This window comes from Alosa pseudoharengus, unplaced genomic scaffold (genome assembly GCF_046254945.1).
Source record: "Alosa pseudoharengus isolate Yale_2024_CS ecotype anadromous, Long Island Sound unplaced genomic scaffold, YU_APseudo_1.1 YU_APseudo_1.1_scf_12, whole genome shotgun sequence".
Classification (NCBI taxonomy): Eukaryota; Metazoa; Chordata; class Actinopteri; order Clupeiformes; family Clupeidae; genus Alosa; species Alosa pseudoharengus.
In genome coordinates this window covers 23,292,529-23,319,283 of record NW_027468587.1, presented here as the reverse complement: position 1 = coordinate 23,319,283, position 26,755 = coordinate 23,292,529, and the positions used below count along the sequence as shown (strand labels likewise).

At 43.6% G+C, this 26,755-nt stretch overlaps 1 protein-coding gene across 7 annotated transcripts in view; it reads right to left on the bottom strand.

Moving 5' to 3' along the window:
* ptprub (protein tyrosine phosphatase receptor type Ub) overlaps positions 1-26,755 on the bottom strand; it is a 216,833-nt gene that overhangs the window by 84,301 nt on the left and 105,777 nt on the right. For all 7 annotated transcript variants that reach the window (XM_076280520.1, XM_076280519.1, XM_076280517.1 and 4 more), the window contains exons 4-7: positions 20,102-20,183; positions 16,040-16,155; positions 13,648-13,822; positions 8,206-8,499 (exon numbers count right to left, since the gene is read on the bottom strand). In XM_076280520.1, the coding sequence (XP_076136635.1) occupies positions 8,206-8,499; positions 13,648-13,822; positions 16,040-16,155; positions 20,102-20,183 (667 nt within the window). The remainder of the gene's footprint in view (positions 1-8,205; positions 8,500-13,647; positions 13,823-16,039; positions 16,156-20,101; positions 20,184-26,755) is intronic.

Genomic DNA, 26,755 nt, shown 5'->3' with positions numbered 1-26,755 from the left:
GATGGAGAGGGGTGGCTGAAATTGGCGAGCCAAGGACAGCCCACGTGTTGTCGTCAATGGCTGCATTTGTCACAGCCCATTATCAACACAATCAATGCGGCTGTTTTGTCAAAGTGCATAACGGATTGCGTTGCTTTGTTGCTTTAATGGCGAGGCTGACTAATGGCCTCTCAGAAAGAGAGAAGCTGAAAGAGGAGTTATGCGCTTGACAGTTTCCCCCCTTTTCCCGCCATCTGAGGTTACCAGACAAGGTCTCCTTTCCACTCTCCGCCGGCTTTAAGGGCACGTGGAGGAAGTGTGTGTGTGTGTTACTGTATGTGTGTCACTGTGTGTGTGTGTGTGTGTATGTGTGTCTCACTGTGTGTGTGTGTTTGTGTGTGTGTCTGTGTGTGTGATGAGAGTGGTGCTAATGGGGAGAGAGGGTGTGGTAACTAAGGCTGGGACCAGAGCGCAGTGATATTGGCTGCACCTACTGATGGTAGGCAGAACAAAGAGAATAATCGGACAGAAATGTATGAAGTGTGGTTCACACACACACACACACACAAACGTACACACACACACACACACACAAACAGACAGACCATTCCATATCAACACACAAACACACAGACACAACTACAAGTACACTTTTTGTTTAAAACAAATTCTCTTTGATCTTAAATCAGTCTGCTTTTAAAAAACGATATAAATAACAGCTAAATGAGCCGTTTTTATTCATTTCTGTTTCAAGTCGCCGGAGCTCTCTATTAAGTGAGAAATTCTGACTTGATGAGCCAGCAGCACTATTAATGAGATGTCATTTACAAATAGCGTTAATAGTCCAATTGATTTTTCTACTCGGGGTGTGTGTGTGTGTGTGTGTGTGTGTGCGGTAGGCTCTTTAAAAAGTAGGCTTTAGTTCCGGTTGCATATGCTCTCCCTTCGGCCGGTTTGGACTCTTGTTGGTCGGCAGGGCTGTGCCCACGGCACCATCTCCCTGGTGTCCCTTATGAGATGGGACAGTGCCTGCAGACAGTGTGTGTGTGGGTGTGACAGCTTGTGGATTATTGCTCCTGATGAAGCAGGACGCACAGAAGAGCACCTGTAGCTGGCCTGCAGGTAACACAGATCAACGGACAGAATGTCTTTGGACAGCGTCCTTGTGTGGCTCTCCTGAGCTGTTCTTCTCATTGTTGTCATCGTCATCTTCATCATCATCATCATCTTCATTCATGTTCCCACATTAACTCATCACAGAGATGTTAGATAGGGGACACTCGCTCGGCTATACAAGGGCATCCTGCACCTGTAGCCTTACCTTCAACATCATTAAGCGCCTGGCGTATTTAGCCACTGCGGGAAACTCATAAATGTGGCACACACGCACACACACACACACACACACATACAGGCTCGTGTCCCTATGATAAACCTGCTATTGGAGGGTGCTTGTGGTAGCACAAAGAGGGCAATGAGGGGAGGGGTCCTTCACTGAGGCGTCCATGACCCAGTGGCAGGTGTGAGTCCATCTGGAACCCAATCTGTGGCAGGAGCTCTCCCGCCCTCTCCTTACCTCTTTCATCCCCCCTTTCTTTTCTTCTTTCCTGCTTTCTTCCTGCTCTGTACTTCTCTATCAATTTCTCTCTCCCTCTCTCTCACTTTATCCCTATCTCGATCTCTCACTTTATCTGTACCTCTCTCTCCCTATCGCTCTCTCACTTCATCCCTATCTCAATCTCTCACTTTATCCTAATCTCTCTCTCTCTCTCTCTCTCTCTTTATCCCTATCTCTCGCTCTCTCACTTTATCCATCTTTCTCATTCCTGGCTCCAAAGACCCACTACAGTGTCTTCTGTCCTCGATTGAGTGTGCCATCTCCACGGCAACACCTCATTGAGAGAGCAGCCCACCAGTCTGCGCCTCCCCACACGACGCTCCGCGTGTCGCTGAGGCTCTCACCCTCTCCCTCTTCCACTCTTGCCTCACTCTTCGGCAGCATATCTGGGCCTTGTGTCTCTCATGTAGGTCAGTGCCTGAGGCCCCTCTGCCTGCGGTGGCAAGAATACCTCCTGGCGATGGTGCTCATCCTCGTTTTTGCAGGAGGAAGACCCATTTCTGAACGGTGACGGTGAGAACGACTCCAAGCAGGCCGAGCGGTCTGAGCCCGCCAGCTAACAAGCAAGTTCAGAAAGCAAACTCCCTGGTGGGGTCTATAAACAAGATTCTGGGGCACAAAAAAACAAAAACAAAAAAGCAAATGCCATTTCTCTCAGAGACTGCTGAGACCAGGGAGTTTTTTTCTGCAACTCACTTTCCTCATAATTTCAGAACTGTCCCAAACAGAACAGAGTACTATAAGCAGAGACTAGGTAGATTTAAAAGCCCACCTTTAGAAACATACTACTGAACTCAGGGCTCAGACAGGGCGGTAGTGCAAGAGGCACAGCACACCCATTTTAATTAGCAAGAGCACATGAAAGTGGCAGCCACTTGGCAAATGTTAGACCATATGCACATACCAACTGGAGTGTCTGTTTAGCAAGCAGTTAGGGCAATAAAAGGATATGAGTTGTATTATTACACATAATTGATTTACTCACTTATTTTTTTTACTTATTTCACTTGATTTATGGGGGCTGCAATACAATTAACATCTAGGCCATGCCAGAATTTGCCAGCAGTTGTTGAAGTTGTTAAGAATCTGAGATGAAAAGGACTGCTGTGCCTTCCTCCCCAGTGAGTCAGTATGCATGGTCCATGTCAGGTCTTCAGTAATATGGACACCAACATATTCAAAACCTCTCTCTTATTTACTCATCATTATTAATGCATTTAGTTTTTTTATTTATGCAAAAAAACATCTTTTTTGTCTTCGTAACACTGTTTTCCTGGCCAATCATTGTTGTCAGAAATGAGGCCAACCACTGCTGTGTCATCAATGAACTTAACAATGACATCTGACTCATGTGTAGCCAGGGAATACAGCAGCGGACTTATGACACAGCCCTGTGGTGGCCAGGGTTGGGTAGTAACGGATTACATGTAATCTGGATTACGTAATCAGATTACAAAAATCAAGTAACTATAATCAGCCCAGATTACAATAAAAAAAATGTGTAATCAGATTACAGTTACATTGTTGGGGATTACCTGATTACATTTTATCATACAAACAATGCAACTTTTTTATGATAGCCTAGCTATCTTTTAATTTGACAAGCTTCGGGCTTGCCGGTTCGATCCCTGACCAGTAGAAAAAATGTAGGCGGGGGAAGTGGTTGAGCACTGCTCTCCCATGCCCACATCCACGGCTGAAGTGCCCTTGAGTAAGGCACCTAACCCCTCACTGATCCCCGAGCGCCGCTGTGGCAGACAGCTCACTGCTCCGGGTTGGTGTGTGCTTCACCTCTGTGTGCTCATTGTGTGCTTCATCTCACTGTGTGTTCACTGTGTGCTTCACTAATTCACGGATTGGGAGACCAAATTTCCCTCATGGGATCAAAACTTACTATTTACTATTGGGGCAGGTCTCTCGGCACACTGCCTGATCTTTTCCTCCTAATCTTAATGTAGCCCCTTGTTTTAGTGTTACCGTTTACTTTGAGAGTCACCATGTCCCCCTGGTTAAAAAAACATCCCAAAGGAATCATTTTCTCACCCCCACAATTGAAATGATCATGGTGTCATTCAATCTCAGGCCATGTCCCTGGGTCAAAAAAATCCAGCGAAAGCTAAATTCATTGTCCAGGTGTACCCTTATAAAGGTTAACCTGAGTTGTGCATGTTTGGAGAATAGTGATCCATTATCACATCCATGATGACTAAGTGATACATTTTGGGATGGGGTGAAAATTTCAACCACCAAAACACCACCCCCAAAGTAGAGAATAGCTATAGAAATGTATTAGTTTTGGTTTTTTTTCAAACAATGGGACCTGGTGACCTCAAAGTAAATGGTAACACTAAAACAAGGGGCTACATTAAGATTTTTGGAGGAAAAGATCAGAACAAAGAGATTTCTTAGATGTAATGAAATAATAAAGAGAAAAATAGAATGAGAATTCTTTCATCAATTCAGTGGTGGTGTCTTTTTCTTAAGGGACATATTTATTGAAGTAATCTAAAAGTAATCCTAAAGTAATCAGATTACGTTACATGTTTTTGGTAATCCAACTGATTACGTTACTGATTACAAAAATTGCCATGTAATTTGTAGTCAGTAATGGATTACATTTCAAAGTAATCTGACCCAACCCTGGTGGTGGCCCTGTGTTGAGGGTAAGGGATGAAGAGGTGTGTCTACCCACCTGCACCACCTGGTGTCTGCCAGTCAGGAAGTTGAAATTCAATTACACAGAAGTGTACAGTCCAAGGTCCTTGAGCTTGGTAATAAGCGTAATAGGCTTGATTATGTTAAATGCTGAGTTGAAATCTAAAAACAGCATTCACACATAATTCCCTACCCTGCTGTCAAGGAGGGTATGTGTCATGTGCAGTATGAAGTTGATGGCATTGTCCATTGGGCAACTGTAGCTCTTGACTAACCTCTAGATGCACTTCATCGCTACAGACATCAATGCAATGGGACAGTAATTGTTTAGTCAGGCAGGATGTGACTTCATTGGCGCAGGAACAATTGTTGATCTTTTTAAAGCATGTTGGTACAGTGGACCAAGTTAGGGAGAGATAGAATATTCCCCTGAATGCTGGCACAAGCTGATCTGCGCATGTTTTTGAAGACTTGTAGAGGAATACTGTACCCTCTGGACCTGGTGCCTTCCTGGTGTTCATGCTCCTGAACACTCACCACACATCATGCTCAGATAGGGTGAGTGGAAGAGCATCTAGCAGCAGGACTGGTACATACACTTCATGTGCCTGGATGATATCAGCTGGGTTATCTGTGCGGGCCTTCTAGAATGTACTGTAAGCTCACCTCTGGTTGATCATAATAGCTTGAGTCTACGGAGTCTTGTTGGTAGAACTAGAGTGACTTAGCTTGTTTATTGGAGGGCCAGAGGAAGGTATGCATCATGTATTTGTTTACATTTGTGTTTACGTTAATGTTTACATGTGTCCTTGCATTTGCATCTTTTCTGAGGCAGATCCTGAAGCCAGGATAATATTTCCAGGATAATCAGCATACTGAACAGGGAAGCTTTTGCTCTTCAAAGGGCATGTGTGATTCATCTGAGGACTGTTTCTCCCTATATCTTTCTTTCTCTATTTTGTGTGTGTGTGTGTGTGTGTGTGTGTGTGTGTGTGTCCATGCCTCTGCCTAGGCATTCATACATTGATCATCTGTGGTTTAATCTAACTGTGAATGTAATTATGTGCATGCTACAGTATGAATGGCTATTTGTACATTCTAGAAAGTGCATGGAAGCTATGGTGACTGTACACATCTGTGTGTGTGTGTGTGTGTGTGTGTGTGTGTGTGTGTGTGTGTATTTGCATGATGAGTTTATGCATGGACCTGCATATGTATTTCTCACATATGGCTGTGCACGTTGCCAAACACTCTCCAACCTTTTGAGACGACATCTCCAGTCCCCACTGAAGTCCTTCATCTCTCCCCTCAATTACCCTCTCTTTTTCATTTTAATCACAGCAGAGAATGCGAAGTCCCTCGCTACCACCCATCCATGTTCAGTATACAGCATTTAAATTACTTCGGCGGCTTCAGAGTAAACACAGCACTATGCCCCACGGCGGACCGAAAGCCAGCACCCTATTAGGGGGTTGGGTTTCACACGAGGTCAGAGAGAGAGAAAGGCCAGAACCGGAGCTGCAGAAAACATTCTGTGTAAATGACTGGGCTTTTCTGCAAGACACCCTGCAGAGTATCTCTATCTTTTTGAAATGTGTTAATTGCTCATTTCCTTTACCTTGGGTAAAATATCGACAAGACGCAGTAGACAAATGCAGCTTATTTACTTGCTGTTTACGTCACCCGACCTTACAGTGGTGCAGTGTGTTAACCAATTCACATCAACCCAAACTATGGCCGGCAGTTTGAGAAATGCAAGGTTTCTGTCCTGGAAATATGGGCATTATTTTATCTCTCCTGACTTGACTTGTCGACTTGATATTTAGCTGCCACTTTTTTAACCAAAGTGACACAATCTCGCAGTGGGAATCGAACCCAAAGTCAACCGATTGTCAGTCTGTGACTACTACTGTTCCAACAGCCCACCCATGCTTCAGTATGCCTTGATGCTCTCTGCTCCGTCAATAAAGCCATTCAAAGCCAGTCATAAACATGTTTTAGACACAGTAATTGGTAAAGTTATTTAGTTATTATGACCGCCGCGCAGCGAAGCGGCGGTCATATAGGTTTAGTCAGAAATTTATTTTGATTTTTTTTTTTTTTTCTTTTTCGCATGTCCAAATTTCCGTCAATGATTCCTGGGACACTGAAAGACCGGGGTAGACGAAACTTGGTGGGCATGTAACCCCATATGGATAGCATGGAACCATCGTTTTTCGTTTTGATCTGTAGCCCCCCCGCTGGACTGCACCCCCCGAAAGGAGGGTAGGGCAGACACAGTTTTCTGTGAATATCTCGAGAACCGTAAGGTTTAGGAGGACCTTTTTTTTTTGTATGTTGATCTCAAGGGTCCATGTCAACCAATTCCATAACCACTCATTTCATGTATAGCGCCACCTAGTTAAACACAAAAAAGTAAAAATGAGGTGTTGTAATCGCAGGTATCTGTGACCTAACATAGTCAAAACTGCACGAAATTGGAAGTGTAGGATCATTATGACACCCTCTGAATGCACGCCAAGTTTCATGGAATTCCGTTCATGGGGGGCCACACAATAAAATAATTTATGTGTACATTTAGTGACCGTACACCAACAAAGATTCCCGGGACACTGAAAGACCGGGGTACACGAAACTTGGTGGGCATGTAACCCCACATGTATAGCATGGAACCGTCGTTTTTCGTTTTGATCTGTAGCCACCCCGCTGTACTGGACCCCCCGAAAGGAGGGTAGGGCAGACACAGTTTTCTGTGAATATCTTGAGAACCGTAGGGCCTAGGATGACCAATTTTTTCCGTATGTTTGCCTCCAGGGGTCATGTTAACCCATTCCATGTGCACACATGTGCATAAACAGATACACACGCACACACATACATTCACAGTAATCATACGTATGACACATACTCACACAGTAGACATATGTACGCATGCATGCACATGCACAAACACACATACGCAGGCAAACACACAAGCACGCACACACACACACACACACACACACACACACACACACACACACACACACACACACCCACACACATAAACATAAACGTGTACACGCACACATGCACACAATTCAAGAATTTCTCAGAATTATGAACAGGCAAGATGATTTATTTTTGTGGAAAAAATGTGCTGGACTGGGCGGCGGTCATATTTTGTACCGCTCTGCGGTACATCTAGTTATTAAAAGAAGTAACTAGAAACTAATTTTTTACTAAATTCCAGTAACTTGCCCAGTGTTGTTCTTTTTTCAGAGCTTCTGTTTTGTCATAGAGGTTTTTATTTAGTCCAAGGGACAGGTGGTGTGAGGGTGGAAATGAAAGTGAGAGTGACACACTGTGCTCTGACATTGTGCACGTCAGCGAGCCCCTTTTGCTCAGAGTGAAAAGAGTCCACCCACGCTTAATTCTGCCTTAAAGCTCTCCACAAAAGCCAGTCACAAAAAAAAAACACACCAAAATAACAGTTTTTAGCGGAGAGCTTTCACAAAATCTTTTTCAACAGGACTTGAAGTCTACCCAGTTATTTTGAAATAAATATCAAAGAAATGCTATTTTTCAGTTTGTCCTTTCAAGTTTCCTCAAAAGTTGAATGGAAAAGTTAGCTAATTAATTATCATTATAGTTTCATTTAACACATGTTTAATAAGGTGTATATTACATGAATATTGCATTGGATTGCATTTTTTACTATTATTATTATTATTATTATTATTAATTGTATTATTATTAGTGTTATTATTGTTTTTGTTGTTATTATTATTGTTATTATTATTTTATGTAAAGCACTTTGGTGCAATGATGTTGCTTTTAAATGTGCTATAAAAATAAATTGACTTGACTTGAATTTATTTAAACTGTACAGAATGAACAGAGGTTGTTGCAAGAGGACCTTCTAAAAGTCTTTAGGTTGGGACTGATGCAATGTGATTCTGATGAGCACTCACCTGCACATTTAGTTCTGCTGATGAGGGGGGGTCCAGGAGGGCCCGTGCCCCCCTCCCCGGGCCGCGTGAGCATCACGCTGACCTGGTACTCAGTGTCGGGGTCGAGGTGCCACAGCTTGTAGGTGACCATGTTGACCCCATTGATCTCCGAGAAGGGCAGGTGGCTGGCACGGAACTCGATCTCCCGGCGAATGATGGGACCGTCGCCTAGGATGGAGTTAGTGTTGAGCTGGATGATCAGGTAGGTGGAGCCTGCCCTGAGGAGCTGGGGGGGCGCGATGGGAGACGGAGGAACTGCGGAGAGAAAGGTGTACGGGGTCAGGCTGTGAGTGGGAAAAGACTATTACAGAAGACTGCCTGTTTCAATGTCTATTGAAATTCATTATTTGCTTTAATAATGAACATTTTCTTGTTATGCCATCTCTAACAACACACTAAACAGAGGTTTGGTGTGTTTTATATGCTAACACATACACTCACCGGACACTTTATTAGATACATAATTAGGTACAATAAAGCAGCACTAGAAGATTTGTTCTCAGGGTCCCCCTACAGTTGAGAAGCACAATAATAAATAAACTAAATATGATTCTTTTGCAACAAAGTATGAACATAACTCTGATATAATATAGAGGGAATGTGACAGCAGTCTGTAGAAAGAAATCTCCAAATTCCTGTAGCATAGCAACTCTTTTCCATTTCGATTTCGGGGGGGGGGGACGACGACGACGACCTGTTCCAAGACATCGAAGACACAACATACATGCCATATGTACATGTAAGTAATTAACTGGTACACTTAATAGGTTTATTCCACTGTATCAAAGAGTAACAAGGTTGTAGCATCACAGCTGTTACATGTACACTGAAGACAATGAGGCCTTGACTGGAGCTAAGAATGGTTTGTATATCAAATCTATCATGACCAGATTTACCCCATCCAGCAGGTCTCAGGTCAGCTCTTTGCCTCTGATGAAAATTTAGGCAAATTGGCAAAGTTTTGTAAAAGCACTCAGTATTACAATGTAGCAACTATATGTAGGTACCCGCAAATACATAATGCAAGTACAATGATAGTACCTGATAGTACATGTTGTTACACAGGTTGTACCACTGTACCTAATTAGGTAGGTACACTGTAACAGCGACACATTAAAATAAAGTGTTACCAAAAAAACTCTTAAGGGTGCCTTTAATACAGTGTACCAATCTTCTGATGGCTACTTCAACTGCTTCCACGCCATGTCAAAAAGCTCAAATAATCTCAAAGACGTTTCTTGAACATGACTAAGAGTTCACTTTGCTCAAATGACCTCCATAGTCACCAGATCTCAATCCAATAGAGCATCTTTGGGATTTGGTGGAAAGGGAGATTCGCATCATGAATGTGCAGCCGACAAATCTGCAGCAACTGCATGATGTCATCATGCCAATATGGACCAAAAACTTACAGGGATGTTTCCAGCACCTTGCTGAGTCTACGGTACGACAAATTAAGGGAGTTTCGAAAAGGGGGTATAACCCGGTACTAGCACATGTGTCACTAAAAACATTTACTGTCAACATTATCGTTATTCTGTAAAGTAGAAAGTGCTTTATTGCCTCAGCATGGTAGTACTACTGTAACTCTTTTTTTTTTATTTCAAAATTGAAATATGAACTGCGTGTTCTTATGACTTGTAATATTAGACACATTCATTATTCATGCATCCTTCAAAAAGGCATATTAGCCGACATACTTCAGAAGAAGCTCCTTCATAAAACCAAGCAGCAAGACTGCCTCCTCACCGCTTCGACTATGACATATTGCTTCAAATAAGCGTATGAAGACAGTTTAATGAGAAATGTAATATATGGCTCTCCTCTTCTAACGACTCTGCACTGTAAGACTTCAGGGACATACTTTAAGTCCGACTCATTTTGACTCCTTAATCCGGCCTAAAAAGAGATTCACCTCCTGGGGGTTTGTGTGCGCATTCCTGGAGAAAGAAAAACTCCGGCATTCCCACCTGAAGGTCATGAGTCAAATACCAAAATGGTCACACACATCAACTGCACATCAAGGTGCCTTTGAGTGTGCCTAAGCCAGCTTTAAGTAAAAGCCCAGCTGTGCTCGCCTCTGAAGCGTCTGTGATCTTCAAATGCGAGCAGACGCTGCTTTGTATTGGAAAAGAGCATCTGCCGCTCCCTTTCACCAAACGACGGCAAACAAATGCAGGATGATACGGAGAAAGTCTGTTTACAAGGCTGAGAGGCAAAGGTTACGGTAAAAGCCCGATATGGAACCCCACATTCTAAAATAGATCTAAATTACTGATCATTTCTGAACACCTAAGGGCTAAGAAAGGGAAAGGAAAACATTGAGAAGTACTGAAAGACACAAAAGACGCTCTCTCTCAAGACACATGGGAGGAATGATTGACAGAGAATGAAATTAAGACAAAAGATAATTATTTTACCGTAATAAAAAAATGAGTTATGAGTTTTGAGTTGAGTTATGAAATAAGAATAAGAGCTAGAAGATGGAGGAAAGAGAGAGGTAGCAGCTCCAGCACAATCTTATTTTTCTTCCCCATGACTGCCTTCTCTCTCGGCCCCTCCCTGCCTCCATACCAAGCCCCCACTTTTGAGTCGGAGAGGACGAGACGGACAGCAGGCAGCTGTCCTCAAGCCCCCACCTACTCTCCCCACCTACTCCACACACCCCACCCTAGCCAGACAGAATGGAAACTGGGAAATTCAGCATTGCCTCCTCATAGCACGATGGGCTAGTCAGACAGAGCTGGGTCTCCGCCATGCTTCCTCATCACCCGCCGACCCCGACATTCTTCCCCGCGAGAGCGGCAGACTCGATTTTATGGTGCTGATAAACCGCGTCTGCGTCCACACCCTCACCCGTGCCTTCTCCCCCTGCCAAGCATCGAGGACACGGACACAAACGCAGACATGTGGGGCAGCTAACCATTCACAGCCATCTGAGGTGACTCAGAGGGGGGAATCAGACACTCTGGGCCTGAGCACTATCCACACAAAAGAAACTTGCTGAGACTTTGCCCAGATGCATGCTGGGATTAATGGCACTGCTGATTTCCTTTTCTATTCCATGTTTTCTGTTGTTTTCTTTTTTTCTTTTTGTGCCCTGCATGCTGGGTTGTCCCACTGCGCAGCGTGCTATTCTCATTAGACTCCCACGCCCCACGTACCACCGCTGGAGAGCTCCACCGCAGGTTTGCTGAAGAACAGCCAGTTGTGAAATGAGTTGATCAGCCTAATTAAGGGCCTGATTAGACTCTCGTTAGCAACACCACGTGGGGTGGAGGACTGAAGGTGAAGTGGGAGGGGCTCACAAAGCAAGGCTCTGAGCTCCATCAAGATTTTGTTTCAGCTGTATAATTTGAAATGAATGGATGGAGAAATAGCTAAGAAAAATGCACTTAGTCTACAGTCACAATGGTATCGGATTTGGCATTGAGTTTTGCCCTCTTCCATCTCCAGACCTAAAGCTTCATTAGTCTCTCGTTTAACAATGAATGCCACATGCAGTGGAGCGCTGAAGTTACAGTAGTTGGGGGGTAAAGTAAGGCTGAAAACTTTTCAGCTATTCAATTTGAAATGGGCTGGAAAAAAAGAAGGAAGTGAAAATAAGTTAAGCTGAAAGATTCCAGTAATAAGGTTCCAGATGGCATCAAGGTGCTGTGTCTGGTGCTGATGGATGGGCTCTGGCGGTTCTAAGTGCACAAGTGCAGTGCATTGGAGACAGAAAGGGCCCACTTTGTCCAAATAGGCCCTTTCATGCGACAGAGTGAAGGAAAAGCCATGCTGTGGTCATCAGGCCATCGATGCAAGCAGTGCAACCCACTGCTGTGGTAATTACCAAGTTCTAAGCAGAAAGGAAACGAAAGAAAGAACACAACTGGGATGTGGTGTTCAGCTAAAAATGTTGTATTGAACCACCTATTTAGACTCAGTGACATGCACATTGAAAAGCCATTCTAGATAAAAAAAAAAAAAAATTCTCATAACAATGATAAAGGGCCAGTATGGCTTCACGTATGGGCTGTCAGCTGTCAGCTTTAGGGTATAGCATCAGCCAAAGACACATGGCTTCAACACCTACAGGATTTTTCATGGCAAAATAGAAGGGATCAAAAAAAGAGAGCTCTGAGAACTGAAGCATGATGTTTGAAATTGAGCACATTTCAACCGATTTTACGGAGCTCCATTTTGGGGCACGTTCTTGGGCACCCGTCACACAGGGTTTTGGTAATACTCTGCTTTTACCGGAGCACCCCACCCGCCCACTGCTTTTGTGGCACTCCAAACACCTCTATCACGAAAAATGTGCCATAATCCGTGCAACTACATCTATCAATGGGATTAGACATGGTGTTACTTTCTCCAAACTCTGCCCGTGTCTCTTTGGTTGCGGGTTGGCGGGGGGGTTGGGGTGGGGTAGGAGTTAGGGAAGGGTTGTGAAGGCAGAGAGATGAATTCTCTCCTCTCCATCTCATTCCCTCTCTTTGCTTGCTTTAAGTGCTTTAAGGATTATATTTACATGGCATATCGTTCATGTATTTGCTTTGCACTCCATTATTCTTTGATAAACACAATTCCAACAGAAGGAGCGTGCTTGCACCGTGTGGCTGTTTTTTTTCCACTTGATAAGAGCTCAACCCCATCATCCTTTCACAAATTATGGTTTCAAAGGTACACTGTAGCTCTTACAATGATTAACATCAATACCTAAACCACCGAAGCATCAAATGAAAACATTGCGGTGATGCCCTCTAAACTGCCAAACTTACAGGATTGTTTTTTATGTCATCTTTGTGTTTCCTCAAGATCCTTCACGGTGCAAGTTATGTTTTTCTAAAAACATGATTTTATTGCTTTGTATAGTGTATATTGTATTGCTTTATATATGTCCATGCTAAATCTAACACTAGCAATCAGGTTTGTGTATACTGTCCTTGTGTAACTGTAAACCTAGAGAGGTGCTAGGACAAATTAGCATTTCTTAGATGCTGCAAATCTCTTTCATGTGAAAAAGCAAAGCGGGCTGAACCTTGCACACCGTCTTCAACCTGGAGTAAGATAAAAACCAAATGCAGCTGAGAAAACTCTCCCAGGGAAAAGAGTTGCAAGGAAATGAGTTTCCTTACAGATAACACAACTTTAACATCTGCACTCGAATATAGATGAGAAACGAATTGCCTAAAGTGGCCGGTAGATAAATTCACTTCAATTAAAACCATTTCTTCTCGTTCATATGCATTCAACACACAATTGTGAATGACAGGAGTTGGATTTCACCGTAAAAACAAGGCCAACAGTAAAAGATAAGAGATAATAAGACAGTAATTGCACCCTGATATGACAAGGATGTTTAATTAGACTGTACTTCTTTTAAGATGTGAGGATGAAATGGCAAGGGGCGCTCACCTTTGACGAGCAGCTCGGCAAAGTTAGACACCCCCGCACCTCGGGGGGAGAGGGCAACGCAGCGATAGAGGTCCTGCTCAGGCTTCTGGACGTTGTCCAGTTGGAAGGAGGCCACGAAGCGCCGGTAGTTCAGGTGCTTCACCGAGGTAGAGGTCGTCACTTTCCCGTTGTGCCGCTGAGGAGGAAGAGATGGGTGGGGGTGTTAGAGGGGTGAAGAGGGGGCCGAGAGGACAACATGAATTACGTACCACTAAGAGAGAGAGAGAAAGAGAGAGAGAGAAAGAGAGAGAGAGAGAGAGAGAGAGAGAAAGGTTTAAGAGATGACCTGCTGAAACACAGATGGCCCAGGGACAACTACACGCTCCCATTTCTCCTCATGCAATCCAAATGGTCCTATTTCCCTATGTAGCTATACATACATACATACATACATACATACATACATACATACATGCATACATACATACATACATACACATACGTACATAGTATACCGAACACACACATTAAGCAAGTAGCCAGCAGACGCATACTCATGAGATGATCTTAACACGCTTGGCTGGAGTGATAATGACGCTGACTATTAGAGAGAAAAGCCTGATTCTGGTACACTGTGAGAAATGATAACGGCTTTCTGCACTGGGTGATACTCTAAACTTTATTCAGCTGCAGGCAGAAGCACTCGAACCACAGGGGGTATTTTAACACATTTCAGTGTTCTAGGTAAACACATTTCAGTGTTCTAGGATGGTTTTGAGTAACCAATCCAAATTGTTTGCTGTTCTCGTTGTTTGCTGTTTTGAACACACCTCAGATCAACACCCCATTAGGGAGAAAGTTAGAAGTCGGAGGGAAGAACTGAGAGGCAAAAAAAGACTCACTGAGGCATCACACTGGAAAATGTTTGACTAAAAAAAAAAAAAAAAAAAAAAAAAAAAACAATCACATCTCCTAAGTCATGGAGTTCAGTCCTGCTGTGAGTCTTTTTGGCAACCCGCCGACTGTCAGATCCATACCCAGGGACGGGCTACCTCAAACAGTCCAGATTGTGGCCATACTTTTGAGAGGATACTTAAACTTCAACCACTCTCAGTGTCCCAGACTCTTCCGAGAGTGCTGTGTGATTTTGACAGGGTTTTAATTGTAGGTGTCTATGGGGATGGTGTGTTTATGTGTGCATCCTTACAGTCCTGGGGAAAGCCAAAGGAACCTCACAAACAAACACCATTCCATTGTATGGAGCCATGAAGACTATACTAAGAAGCACACTATATAAATCATATCTCTGCATGGGTTTTCTGTTTGTCTGTGAGAAAAAAAAAGACAACTTGGTGAAGCTAACACATGATGTTTAAAAAACTCTATCTAACTCTGTATTGTGCTAAAAGGTTAATGAGATAATCACATTTGCAATGTTAGCTGAATAAACACCTGATCAAAAACACTATCTAAAATAATCTAAAGTATTTTTTTTCACTGATGGAGAGAGGAGGTAGAGGACGATGAGGCAGTCCGGTGTCAGTACAGCCTCCATTTTGATCACCGAGAACTATCTACTCAGACCATTTCTATATGTTCATAATTGTTCAAGGCAAACTGAAGGCAGATAAAAAATAAATAAAAAGAAAAAGAAAAAACTGCAAATATTCACAAACATTTGCCTTTGTTTGCTATTTTGAGTGTACCTCAAACAAACATTTATTTTTGTATGTTGTCTGAGATTCCCGTTTTGGAATCTTTTTTTTTTTTTTGTTCTATGTGGAGAACTCTAAAACCCTTGGACAGAATGACAGACTGATGCATGAACAGCCTAAGCATTCGTGATCGCCTTTTTTTTCCCCTCCCTGAAGTGAAAGCTGGCCTGCTCTTTTTAGTGTACCCTTGTGAAAGCATGCAGTCCTCCATGCTACAGGGCTCTCTATGCTCAAAGGACAGCTGAGAACAATTGCTCCCATTATGTGTGTGGGCAGCAGGCCTCATGATGTTGACCTTGCACGATGAGCTGGATACTGCTCCATCAAGGCTGGCTGTACTGAATGCAAAGCTCATATGAAAGATTGGACTATGGAGCTCTTACAACACCTACTGTACAAAATGCACATGTACACGTACGCACAAATGTGTGCGTGCACACACACACACACACACACACAAACACACACATACACACACACACACACACACACACACACACACACACACACACACACACACACACTCACACAGGCACACACACACACCACACGCACACACAGACACACACACACCCACGCACACACACACACACACACGCACACAAACTTTCCTTCTACTCCCCTATACTGAACAGTGACAGCTTACCAACACACACACACACACACACACACACACACACACACACACGCAGACTCACCTCTAAAAGGAACGTTTCTGTCTCAGACGGCCGCCCCGATGCCACACACTGAAAAGAGGCGTTCTGACCGACATTGACCTCCATGTCTCCCAGTCGAGAGAAGTGTGGAGCTTTATCTAAAGAGAAAAAAACATACAAAAGATAATGTTACAGTAAAAAAAAAAGGGCCATTTTAGACTGGCCTGCATTAGTCAGTGACAACAAGATCATAGACACAAAAGTGCAAAATCCAAAAGAACGAAGCAGTGGACAGTTCGGTTCCACACTGGAGCTGCCCAAAAGCCCCAGGAGTTCTGTGCAGGAGGGGAAAAAAGGAGCCTGTGTGCTGCAGGCTGATGATGTCCACTCACAGCTCTAGCAAGGGCCCACTGATTACCCTTCATTACCCCGAAAGCCCCCAATGGGCCGAGATGCTGATTCGTCCCCGCCTCCCTGATTGCCTGGGGGAGGAAGAGTCCAGGCAATGACAGACTCCTGTGGTGAAGGAAAGAAGAAAGGGCCTCTTTCACCTGGTCTACAGTAATTAAATCAACAGGAAGAGTGTAATTTTGATTTCTCCTGCTTCTAACATAACGCTGCCTCTGAAATACTTATTATTAGTATTTGTATTATGTATTATTATTTCTCAAGTCACTTTGACATCCAGAATGGCAAACATTGTGTGGAGCTTTCCATCATAGTGAATTGACATGCAAAACAAGCATTGCATGAATACAAAGCATAGAAGTTTAGAAGTACCGTGCCTTTTTTCAAGGCACGGTAGTCAATCAAATCAGTCCAATTGCAGTCATCAGTCAAGGCATCATTGTGAAAGCATCTGTCCACATCGAAAAGGACGTGTCACAAATGAATGATCATTACACGGCACAAACAGCAGGATCTGTTTACTAAGCTTCTTGTCAGCCAGTTATATCTCCAACCCTGTGGTGCCAATACCCTTGGCGAGGCAAGGGATGTCTGGTTTGTGGATACACAGCCTGCACTTACAGCACAACAAAGCCTGCTGTCATCCCCATCGGCAGCAAACACCCACTCTTGCATCCAACCAAAATGACTACCTGCAGAGACTAAATAGTGGGACAATGGTTAGTTGTGGTTGTGGTCAGTGTGGAGGAGCAGAGGGAGACGAGACGGTGGAAGCCATCGGTCACTCCTGCCAGAGAGCACACGGTAAAGTGGACTGCCTGGACAGCCCTGAGGATGAGATCAGAGAGTGCAGAGGACTTGAGTTTTCAACAGTGCTGGTGGTCAGTCCAGAGGACTGCCTGGGTATTATGTCAACAGTGCTGGTGGTCAGTCCAGAGGACTGCCTGGGTATTACGTCAACAGTGCTGGTGGTCAGTCCAGAGGACTGCCTGGGTATTACGTCAACAGTGCTGGTGGCCTGGAGTGCTGATCATCAGCAGTGCTGGTGGTCAGTCCAGAGGACTGCCTGAGTTTTCAACAGTGCTGGTAGTCAGTCCAGACGACTGCCTGCGTATTCAGCAGTGGTGGTGGGCATCCAGAGGACTGTCTGGGTATTTCTCATCCATACCAGGCTTTGCACAGGCTGTCGCTGGCTGGCAAAATGGAGGACGATTTGTTGGTCTAGTTGGTGCAGACAATCTGCGTGAGTTTGGGTCCACGGGTGGCTGATGTGTCCTAGGGACACTTGGAGTTAGTTCACAATCCATGTCCTCCCATGTGCCAGCACAAATAAACTCTCACCAAAGAACACAAAGTAGTTGGTACTCCCGTTAAAAAGAGTAGATTTACTACAATGAATGAAAAACAATTTATCTTATGGGCTACCATCTTAAATATATTTAGCTGTGTCAAACTGTACCCCCTGGCTTCTATAAAATTGTAAATATTTTATCTAACTCTATAAAAACAGGCTCTGGTGAAAATAACACAGGCGTCTGGTGAAAATAACACAGGCGTCAACTCCAAACATTAAAACTAATGGCCCATTTATTTTTGTGATATCAGAGCCTTTTCAGAACTTTCCTTTCCCCTTCTCTCTCTCTCTCTCCCTCTCTCTTCCCTTCACTTTTTTCCTTCCCTCTCCATCATTCACGGTGCCAAGTGGCTATTTCCGCAGCCTGGCGCGACGCCAGCTCAGACAATGTGCCCGGCTCCTGATGAGGGCCTTAATTATTTAATGGGCACAGGGGGGTTTAGACGGTGCCATCTGCTGCCCACAGGAACTGGGGAGGGTGGCGCGGGTGTGTGGGCTGCTGAGAGTTTGAGGCTCGGCTGAGGATTCTGGCCCAGAGCATCTGGCGATTCTGCGTTTTTAAAAGGGACTTTTATCATCACATGCGCCCAGGCGGAACTTTGTGAGTCGTTTTTCTGTTCAAATGCTTCTAAACATCCGCCATGGCTTTTATGATCAGCAAAGGATAGGAGGGAATGATATTATCTTGAAATGACTATACAGCTAGTTTACACAGGGTGGGTGTGAGTAGGGAGGGTTGCAGTCAGGCACTGAGCAATATGTCAATATCCTGCACCAGACTATCAGTGAAATCACATTAATGGTGCTGAGACTGGCACTGAAAAGACAACCTGTGGTGATCAACCAGTGTTTAAGTTTAGTTCAAACCACGCTTAACCAAAGTAACCAAAACACCTGCAGTGAGACCAAAGCCATGTAGCTTATTCTATCTGCACACTGTCGAACCCAGTTAAGAAGAGGTGATTTCATCTGGGCTACAGTTGTGACATGAAACATGCCGATGGAACTTTGAGATTACCCCGTGGATCTTTCTAGAACGAGAAAGGTGATGGCGTCCTTCATCTTCCTGCCATCAGAGCACTGATCATTCCTCCCTCCATACACACACACACACACACACACACACACACACACACACACACCACCCCCTTATTATCAAAGATCTCTTGAGTTAGCAATCAAGACCTAAACTACTGAGTGACAGCTGGAGGAAAGGAATCAGGCACACAGAAAAAAAAAAGCAAAGTCAGAGGAGCCCATCAGATAGCAGAGGGGCTCTACAGACGAGGCAGCAGGAGACACGTGCACATCCACTCCCTCTGTGGTGCTGTCAGAAAAATCATAGACACTCTGATGCCATGACAACCACAAATCACACCGTTCCGTGGGAGGATCAGCATAATGGCCGGCCAAGGGCAGCCAGCTTGCCTGATCCGACGTCTTCGGTGAGCACAGCTCACAAAAGTGTCTGCTTCCAGGCAGAGAACCTTCCAGCTCTGTGTCTTTTTGTGTGCAAGCCATGCTAAAGCCAGTGTCATTGAAAATATTTAGAATCACTGCAGCAACACACTGTAAAAAAAGATCAGCAGACACTCAATGCTCAAGTTATCTGGCCACTCCAATTTACATCAACGTGTAGAGTCAAGTTTGTTCATATAAACACGGAACACTTTACTCTACATTTTAAACTATTCTTTGACTATTGCCCTTCTATGCTGTTATTTGCTATTACTGATTGCTTTTGTTTATGTAAAGCACATTTAATGGCCATGTGTATTGACTATATTAATAAACTTGACTTGACTTGACTTGACTAACTTAGTCAAAGCAACTAGACGACTTCACTGGGCTATGTTGAGCGCACTCTTTCTTCTGGCTCCAGTTCATATTCCCCCACCTACATTTTCACTAGCTCCTCCAAAGTCTAGTTCTACTTCACAAAATAATAATAAATAAAAGTGCTGGTGAGCAAAGCAGTGTGATCTCAGACAGCTCTGCTTATAAAGATGAGATTGTGCAATAGTGCAGGGCTTTAGGAGTACCCTAAAGGCCATGTTTGTGTAGCAGATGGATAATAATGCAGATCCAGTGAACTGGATGTACTTAAAACAAAAGATGGTTTTAATAGAGAAAGATAATAATACTAACTGCTAATGCAAGTCCTTTGTAGGAAGGGATTCAAGAAAACTTTATAAACAAAACTTGCAAAATGCATTTACTACTGAAATAGCTACAGTGTAAGAGTAACTGGCAGGGAAATAAATCATGTAGGCAACATCAAATCTGTGTGGGTCAGACATAACCAGTGGGAACACCAACAATAGTACAACAATAATACTCACAGCAAGGGTAATTCAGTATCATAATGTCGTCAATGGCGATGTATCCATGCCGCTCTTTAGAGACAATTGCCTCCAGCAAGATCTGAGAGAAAGATTACAGAGAGAGAAAGGCATCCGATTAATACAAATGCTGCATGGCAGCTCCAAAGGAGAAAGCAATTTTAATATGTGAGCTTGATGAGAGATGATTCAATTTAAATTCATTAGCATGTCATATGTTCAAACACATGAACAATACATATTTTGTTCAAGGGCTTGATTCAATTTAGTTTTAGCAGTCAGTACAATTATAGAATCTAGCTTTCAGAGTTACTCCTAAAGAATGTAAGTGACTTTTAATTTCAAACTCAATGGTTGTATAATTGCAGCCTTTTGTGTTCATTGATTAGTGACATGGAGTCCTAACTCGAAAAGTGCTCTACAAATCCACAAACCAGTGGAAGTCTTTCAATTTGAACTCACACAGTTCTGATTAATTACGGAGGTCATAGACTTCAATAACATCTATTTCTCTTGTTTACTTTCACCCCCTCCCCCCCACACAAAAGGTCATTTGTTATTGATTTCCACAAAATGAAAAAAAGTGCCTAATATGAGATTATGGCTTCAAAATTATAATGGATAGCAACCTATCTTTGACATATTGTAACAAATTGCAGGTCTGTCAGGTCTGCAGATCTGCTGCTCGAGGAATGTCAATGTCGAGTCTATATAAAGAAAGGGGTTCTGTGCACCAGCCTCACACTGACTTTTAAAAGTGTCTCACACCTACATGTCTTGCTGGATGGAGTGGAAACATCTAGACAACAGAATGCTGCACGCCTGACGGAACCCCTCTTTTAAAGTGTGTTTGAGTGTGTGTGTGTGTGTGTGTGTGTGTGTGTAAGAGAGAGAGAGAGAGAGAGAGAGAGAGAGAGAGAGAGAGAGAGAGAGTCATGAATAACAAACCATGCGGTTCTTTTCAGTCTGGCATTGGCAGGGAGGACAGTCTTGAGATGCAGTTGTATTTCAGCATTAGCACAGGCCCCTGCCTCTCACCCCAAGTGATTCTGATGCACTAGATGTTTTGTCACGTTGTGTCGTGGTGGCGTTACCGACAACAAAATGCTGGTCTTTGAGTATGTCACACTACAAGACCCGTTCCTCATATCATATGCAGACCCAGCACTGGAAATATGTCGGCTATGACAAAATGGGGCAGAACTAGACATAAGACGCAACAGCGGAGAGGGAAGGAGGCCCAACCCTGGGGACCAGACCCCTCCAACCCTGATACTGCCTCCATCAGCATCCAGGGGAAGGATGCTCTGTGGTCCCATGGAGCCCTACAATCGATGGTGTGCATGCAACGCTAATAACAAGATGATATTACAGATGGGGCCAGTCCTCCGCCTTCCCACAGTTCAGCTGGGCTCAGGGAATACACAGGTGGGGGAAATCGATCACACAGGCCGAGTTATTGTTTCTCATAATCCCTGTTCCGAGAGCTGTTTTTTTCTTCCTCTCTCTCTCTCTCTCTATTTTTCTCTATCTTTATCTTTCCCTCTGTCTTTGTTATTACCACAGCTAGCCTGTGATTGAAGACTGAAGCCTAAGCTTTCGCTCATCTTAAGCACCAGTGTTTATACTCCCTACAATGAGTTTAGGTGAAAAGGGCTGTGTGTCGGATAATGCATAGCAGCCCTCTCCATAATGGTCAACCGGTCATGGCTGAATAAATGAGATAGTTTTCTCTGGATATTGTATGCTTAAAGGGGGCATAGACTTATTGCTCTACAAAGCATGCAATCAGCTTGCTGTTATATATACTGTATATATATATATATATATATATATACTACAGGTCAAAAGTTTGGAAACAACATACTCTTTTATGGGTCCTTCTTTTGCTGACCCTTTTTACATGGTCAAACAAAACTGAAAACTCCAAACTATGAAATAACCCACGTAGGGTCAAGTAACTTTATGCAACTGACAAAACAATAGGAACAGTTTTCTAACAGTCCTGAAGGAGTGCCCATACATGCTGGGACCTTGTTGGGCTGCTTGTTAGCTTTTTGAGTTCTAGATAACCATCTCATAAAGCTGGTTATACTAATGCCAATTGTGTGCAAAGCAGTAATGAAGGTATACGGGGGTTCACTGGAAGACTCTCATTTCATGAAACATGCTTTTTTTTGGTTAAAAAAGCTAATGGATCGATCTTCTTTCCTATCCTCCTCTCATCTCCTCTCTTCTCCTCTCCTGTCCTTCTTCCCTCGTTTCCTTTAATCTACTCTGTCTCTGTCTTTAGTCTCTTTGTTCTCCTCCCTTTCTCCTCAACTCCCATAGGCAGTTGGAGGCTGGACAGGGAGCAGGGAGTCTTAAGGAAAGGCAGGGAGAGAGAGAGAGAGAGATAGAGAGAGAGAGAGAGAGGGAGGAAGCGATCCAGGGAGGAAGAGACAGAGAGAGAGAGAGAGAGAGAGAGAGAGAGAGAGAGAGAGAGAGAGAGAGAGAGGAGGGAGACAAAAAAGAGGGTGACAGATGTTGGGTAGGAGAAAGACAGAAAGAGAGAGAGAGAGGAAGGGGGCAAATAGAGAAAGGAGGGGGCAGAAGAATAGAAAGAGAGAGGGGGGGGGGCAGGGTATGGATTACTTTAACATTGGCTGTTTTCATCTTTTCTAATTTCCTAGTTTCAAACCACAGGGTGTCAGGACAGAAGCCAATGTGCGTCACTGCCCTGTGTGTGTCTCTGTGTGTGTGTGTGTGTGTGTGTGCGTGTGTGTGTTTCTAAATGACAGCACAGTCCCGCACCAGACACAAACTTGTGATCTATGCCATGTTAGGCAAGTGGCTATCAATGAGGCTAACTTCCATGTGTGCTTGTGACTAGCAGCACGTCTGAGAAGGTGTCATGAGTGAGTGTTACTTCACTACGTCCTCACTGCTACATCCTCTCCAACACACACACACACACACACACACACACACACACACACACACACGATGTGTGTTAAAGACAGAGACTGAGGGCTGTATTTTGGGCCACCAGCGCATGGCGTAATACTAGTTATTCACCCGCGGAAAGTTGAATTCGTTATTTTGCACGTTTATTTTTTAAGCATTGCGCCCAGGGGTGTGGCAATTAACAACCTAGGGAGGGACCTGGCACATTGTCTAAAAATCGCTATCATACACCACCTAAACCTGGTCAGAAGTCAATGGCGAGTTGTTCATATGCTATTTTAAGAGCGCATGTCAACAGTCATATTGGCAGGTGCACGCACCATCCTTCTATCATTCAAGAACGCACACCAGCGCACGTCCATGCAAAGCATTACAAATTGCACGATTACAATGGGAAACATAATTAGAATAAAGATATTACGAAATACTGTACATCTCATGATGAGTAGTTATTCACCATCATTTGCAAATTGGTAATGACGGTTAAAAGTGATTAGGGGAGAGGCGAGACACGTATGGAGCACAGCTGAAGACACTGTCACGAGATATAAGCAACTCCTCTGCAGGATAAATGTTGTTTTATTCAGTCATTTGAGCAACATTAGGGTAAGTGTTGCTTTTTCCAGCCTATGTTTTCGATGGTAACCCATTGTCAGTCAATAGTGAAAGTAACTGCATATAACTGTCTTGTCGTTGACTGACTCCTTGGTGAAGTTAGTTTCACTTTGTCAATGAGTTCAAATAATAGACGAGTGCAAATGCGTGAAGGATATGCTAGGTTTTAGTAAAGCATGGTTTAAGAATGACTATTCCATACGGTCTCGCAAGCAGCCTCCTTCAAATGCGCCTTTGAATGCCAAAATACCGATGCATTTATTTGACATATCGCGCGTTGCGCCGTTAAAGGGAATGACAGGTGTTATTCTCATTGGTTTAAAATGATGTTACGCCCCAAACACACCCATATGACTGATTAAAAGACCCAGGAACACCTTGTTACGCCATGCGCTCCACTTTTGAGAACGAAACCCCTCCCAATGTGAACTGGACATCCTACTAAATTTGAATAGACTTTTGACGAGTGACGATGCACTTTAGAATGTCATGATAGGGCCCTGAGTCTATGTGTGTATGTGTGTGTGTGTGTATTCTAACTGTGAGAGAGAGCGAGAGAGAGACAGAGAGAGAGAGAGGGAACCAGGCTGGGTGTGTGATCTGGCCATTACTGGCTCATGAAAGCCAGTAGTGGTACAGTGGTTACCATCTTCCAAGCGGTTCGATTCCCGATCACTGCAGGGTGTCTCTCTAAGTCGCTTCGCATAAAAGCCTCTGCTAAATACCTAACCTTTCCTTAGCCATTCATTGTCACATCTCCTCGGAGTCTGTGTTTGCCTGGAGGAGGAACCGAGCTGGTGATGAGGAAACCACTGACTTGTCAGCGATAAACACACTCCTCACCATTAACAAAGATAAACACGAGGCCAAGCACACCCTCTAATTGAACACCCTGCTAGCCCCTGGTAAACAAGAGTAAGTAATGAGCTATTGATTGCAGGCTAATCTTTAATTGTTTTATCTATTATGACTGGGGTTGTGATGAAAGACATAAAAATGCCAATTTGTAGAAAAGAGCACTTATCAAATAAAAGTCTGTATATAGGCAAACTTGAGTCTAACCCACAGCTATTTATTTCCGCGGCAGACAAGACTGAAAAGACAGACGTGCTCTTTGGTGATTTGTCGGCTGAGTAAAACTCAGCTTTCAGCAACATAAAAGCTGTGTAAAGCGGGTCTGTTTGTTGAGGGAGTAGATCCAAATCAAAGGGAAATGGGTGAGTGTAATGGTGTCGTCTGGCCATAAGTCGGTGTTAGCGTTTGATTCCGAGGCCCTGCTGCACCACAGTACACAGATTTAGAGGAAGATAATGGGTCTTGGAACACCCAAAAAGTCAACAGTGCAAATCCCCCTTTTTGGATGGAGTGGAATAGCAGCATGAAGGAGTGAACTACATAAACAGAGAGGAGAACAGGGTGTTAGTGGGAGGAAGGGAACGGAAAGAGGCAGGAGGAGTGGAAGGAGTGGAAAAGACAGGAGGAGTGGAAAAGAAGGGGATATAATAAAAGAGAGGGAGAGAAAGGGAGATAAAAGAAATGAGAGGATGCATTGAATAAATCAGAAACTGATAAGTTTTGAGAAGTAAAGAATAAATGGGAGCAGGGAAGAGAAGAGAAGAGAAGAGAAGAGAAGAGAAGAGAAGAGAAGAGAAGAGAAGAGAACAATTTGACCTGTATATATCAATGCCTGTCTGTTGGTTCAGAAGCTCCTGCTCCACTGAGACTCCATCCCCCAGAGATCCAGTCTCAGTATGATCCTGCCCATCCCCCCGTCCCTCTGAGCCTCTCTTGTGCTCTGGTGATGACCCTGAGACCCAAACAACCCTGAGACATAGCTGAGTGGTACTCTTTATTCCTCTCTCTCCCTCTCTCAATTCAATTCAATTCAAAGTGCTTTATTAGCATGACTGTTCTTTTACAGTGTTGCCAAAGCATTGCTGTATAAAAATAATAACATAATAGTCATGATAATAACTGCAGTGATAATAAAAATAATGTCAGTTGTGACAATAAAGAAAACAACAATAACAATATTTCTCTCTGTCTCCTTCAAATTCATGTAGAAATGTAAAACAAGATTACAAAAGCGAGAGATAAATCATAGAGAGATACTGTATGAAAGGTGCTGCTCAGAGTTCAACGTTAACCGTGTCCTTGAGGTTGTAGACTAAACTTCAAACATGTGGAATTAGTTCTGCAGTTTTTCCCACAAATAATTACTTCTCATGCTACCTCGGTAAACACAATCCACATCACCTCCACAGATGCAGCGTGACAGCAGTGTATTGAAAACACATCACTGACAAACTTCACCACTATAGGCACCACTACAGTATATTTAATATACTGCATTTTTTGCTATGAGTTTACTGTGTCTTGCCTTGCCATGAGTCCCTGGCATCAATGTACTGAACTGTTAATTTTGTCTGAAATCAGTAAACTGTGTTTTCCATTCATACTGCTATCTGTGCTTGCTACCTCAGAATGCTAGTTCCATTTCACCCCAGGACAACCCATCATTAGCTTCTTTGACATTCCACCAGCAAGTTGTTATGTTAATGAAGTTTTCTTTGACTGCAACATATTGGGCTCTCCTTTCCCCCTCTTAAACTCAGAAACCATGTATGAAGGACAGAGCGAAAGGGTGGAAAGACAGAATACTGTAAAGACAAGAGAGAAGAGAGGGAAAGAGACAGAGAGAATGAGAGAGATAGAGTGAGAGAGAGAGAGAGAGAGAGGATAATTAAAAAAAATCAGCCTTCCTCACCACCTCTGTTAGCCCACATTCATTCAGATGGGCGAACAAGGGTCTGGCTCTTCATTACTGCATTAGCAGGACAGACGGAGCACAGTGTGGTGAAGTGGAGAGCGAGTGTAAACGAGTGCAGGGACATCTACTTGATACAGGCAGGAGAAAGAAAATAGGCAGAATTGGTGCACGCTGTGTAAGCGGTCAACGACTAGAAATAAAGAAAAGTGAAAAGGAAACCATGGAAAAGTAATGAGAGCAGAAGTGAGGCCCTTTTCTTCTGAGGGCAACAATAACATTATAAATATTTGAAAACATGGTGGCTGCGGTCTTAGACGCCTAAA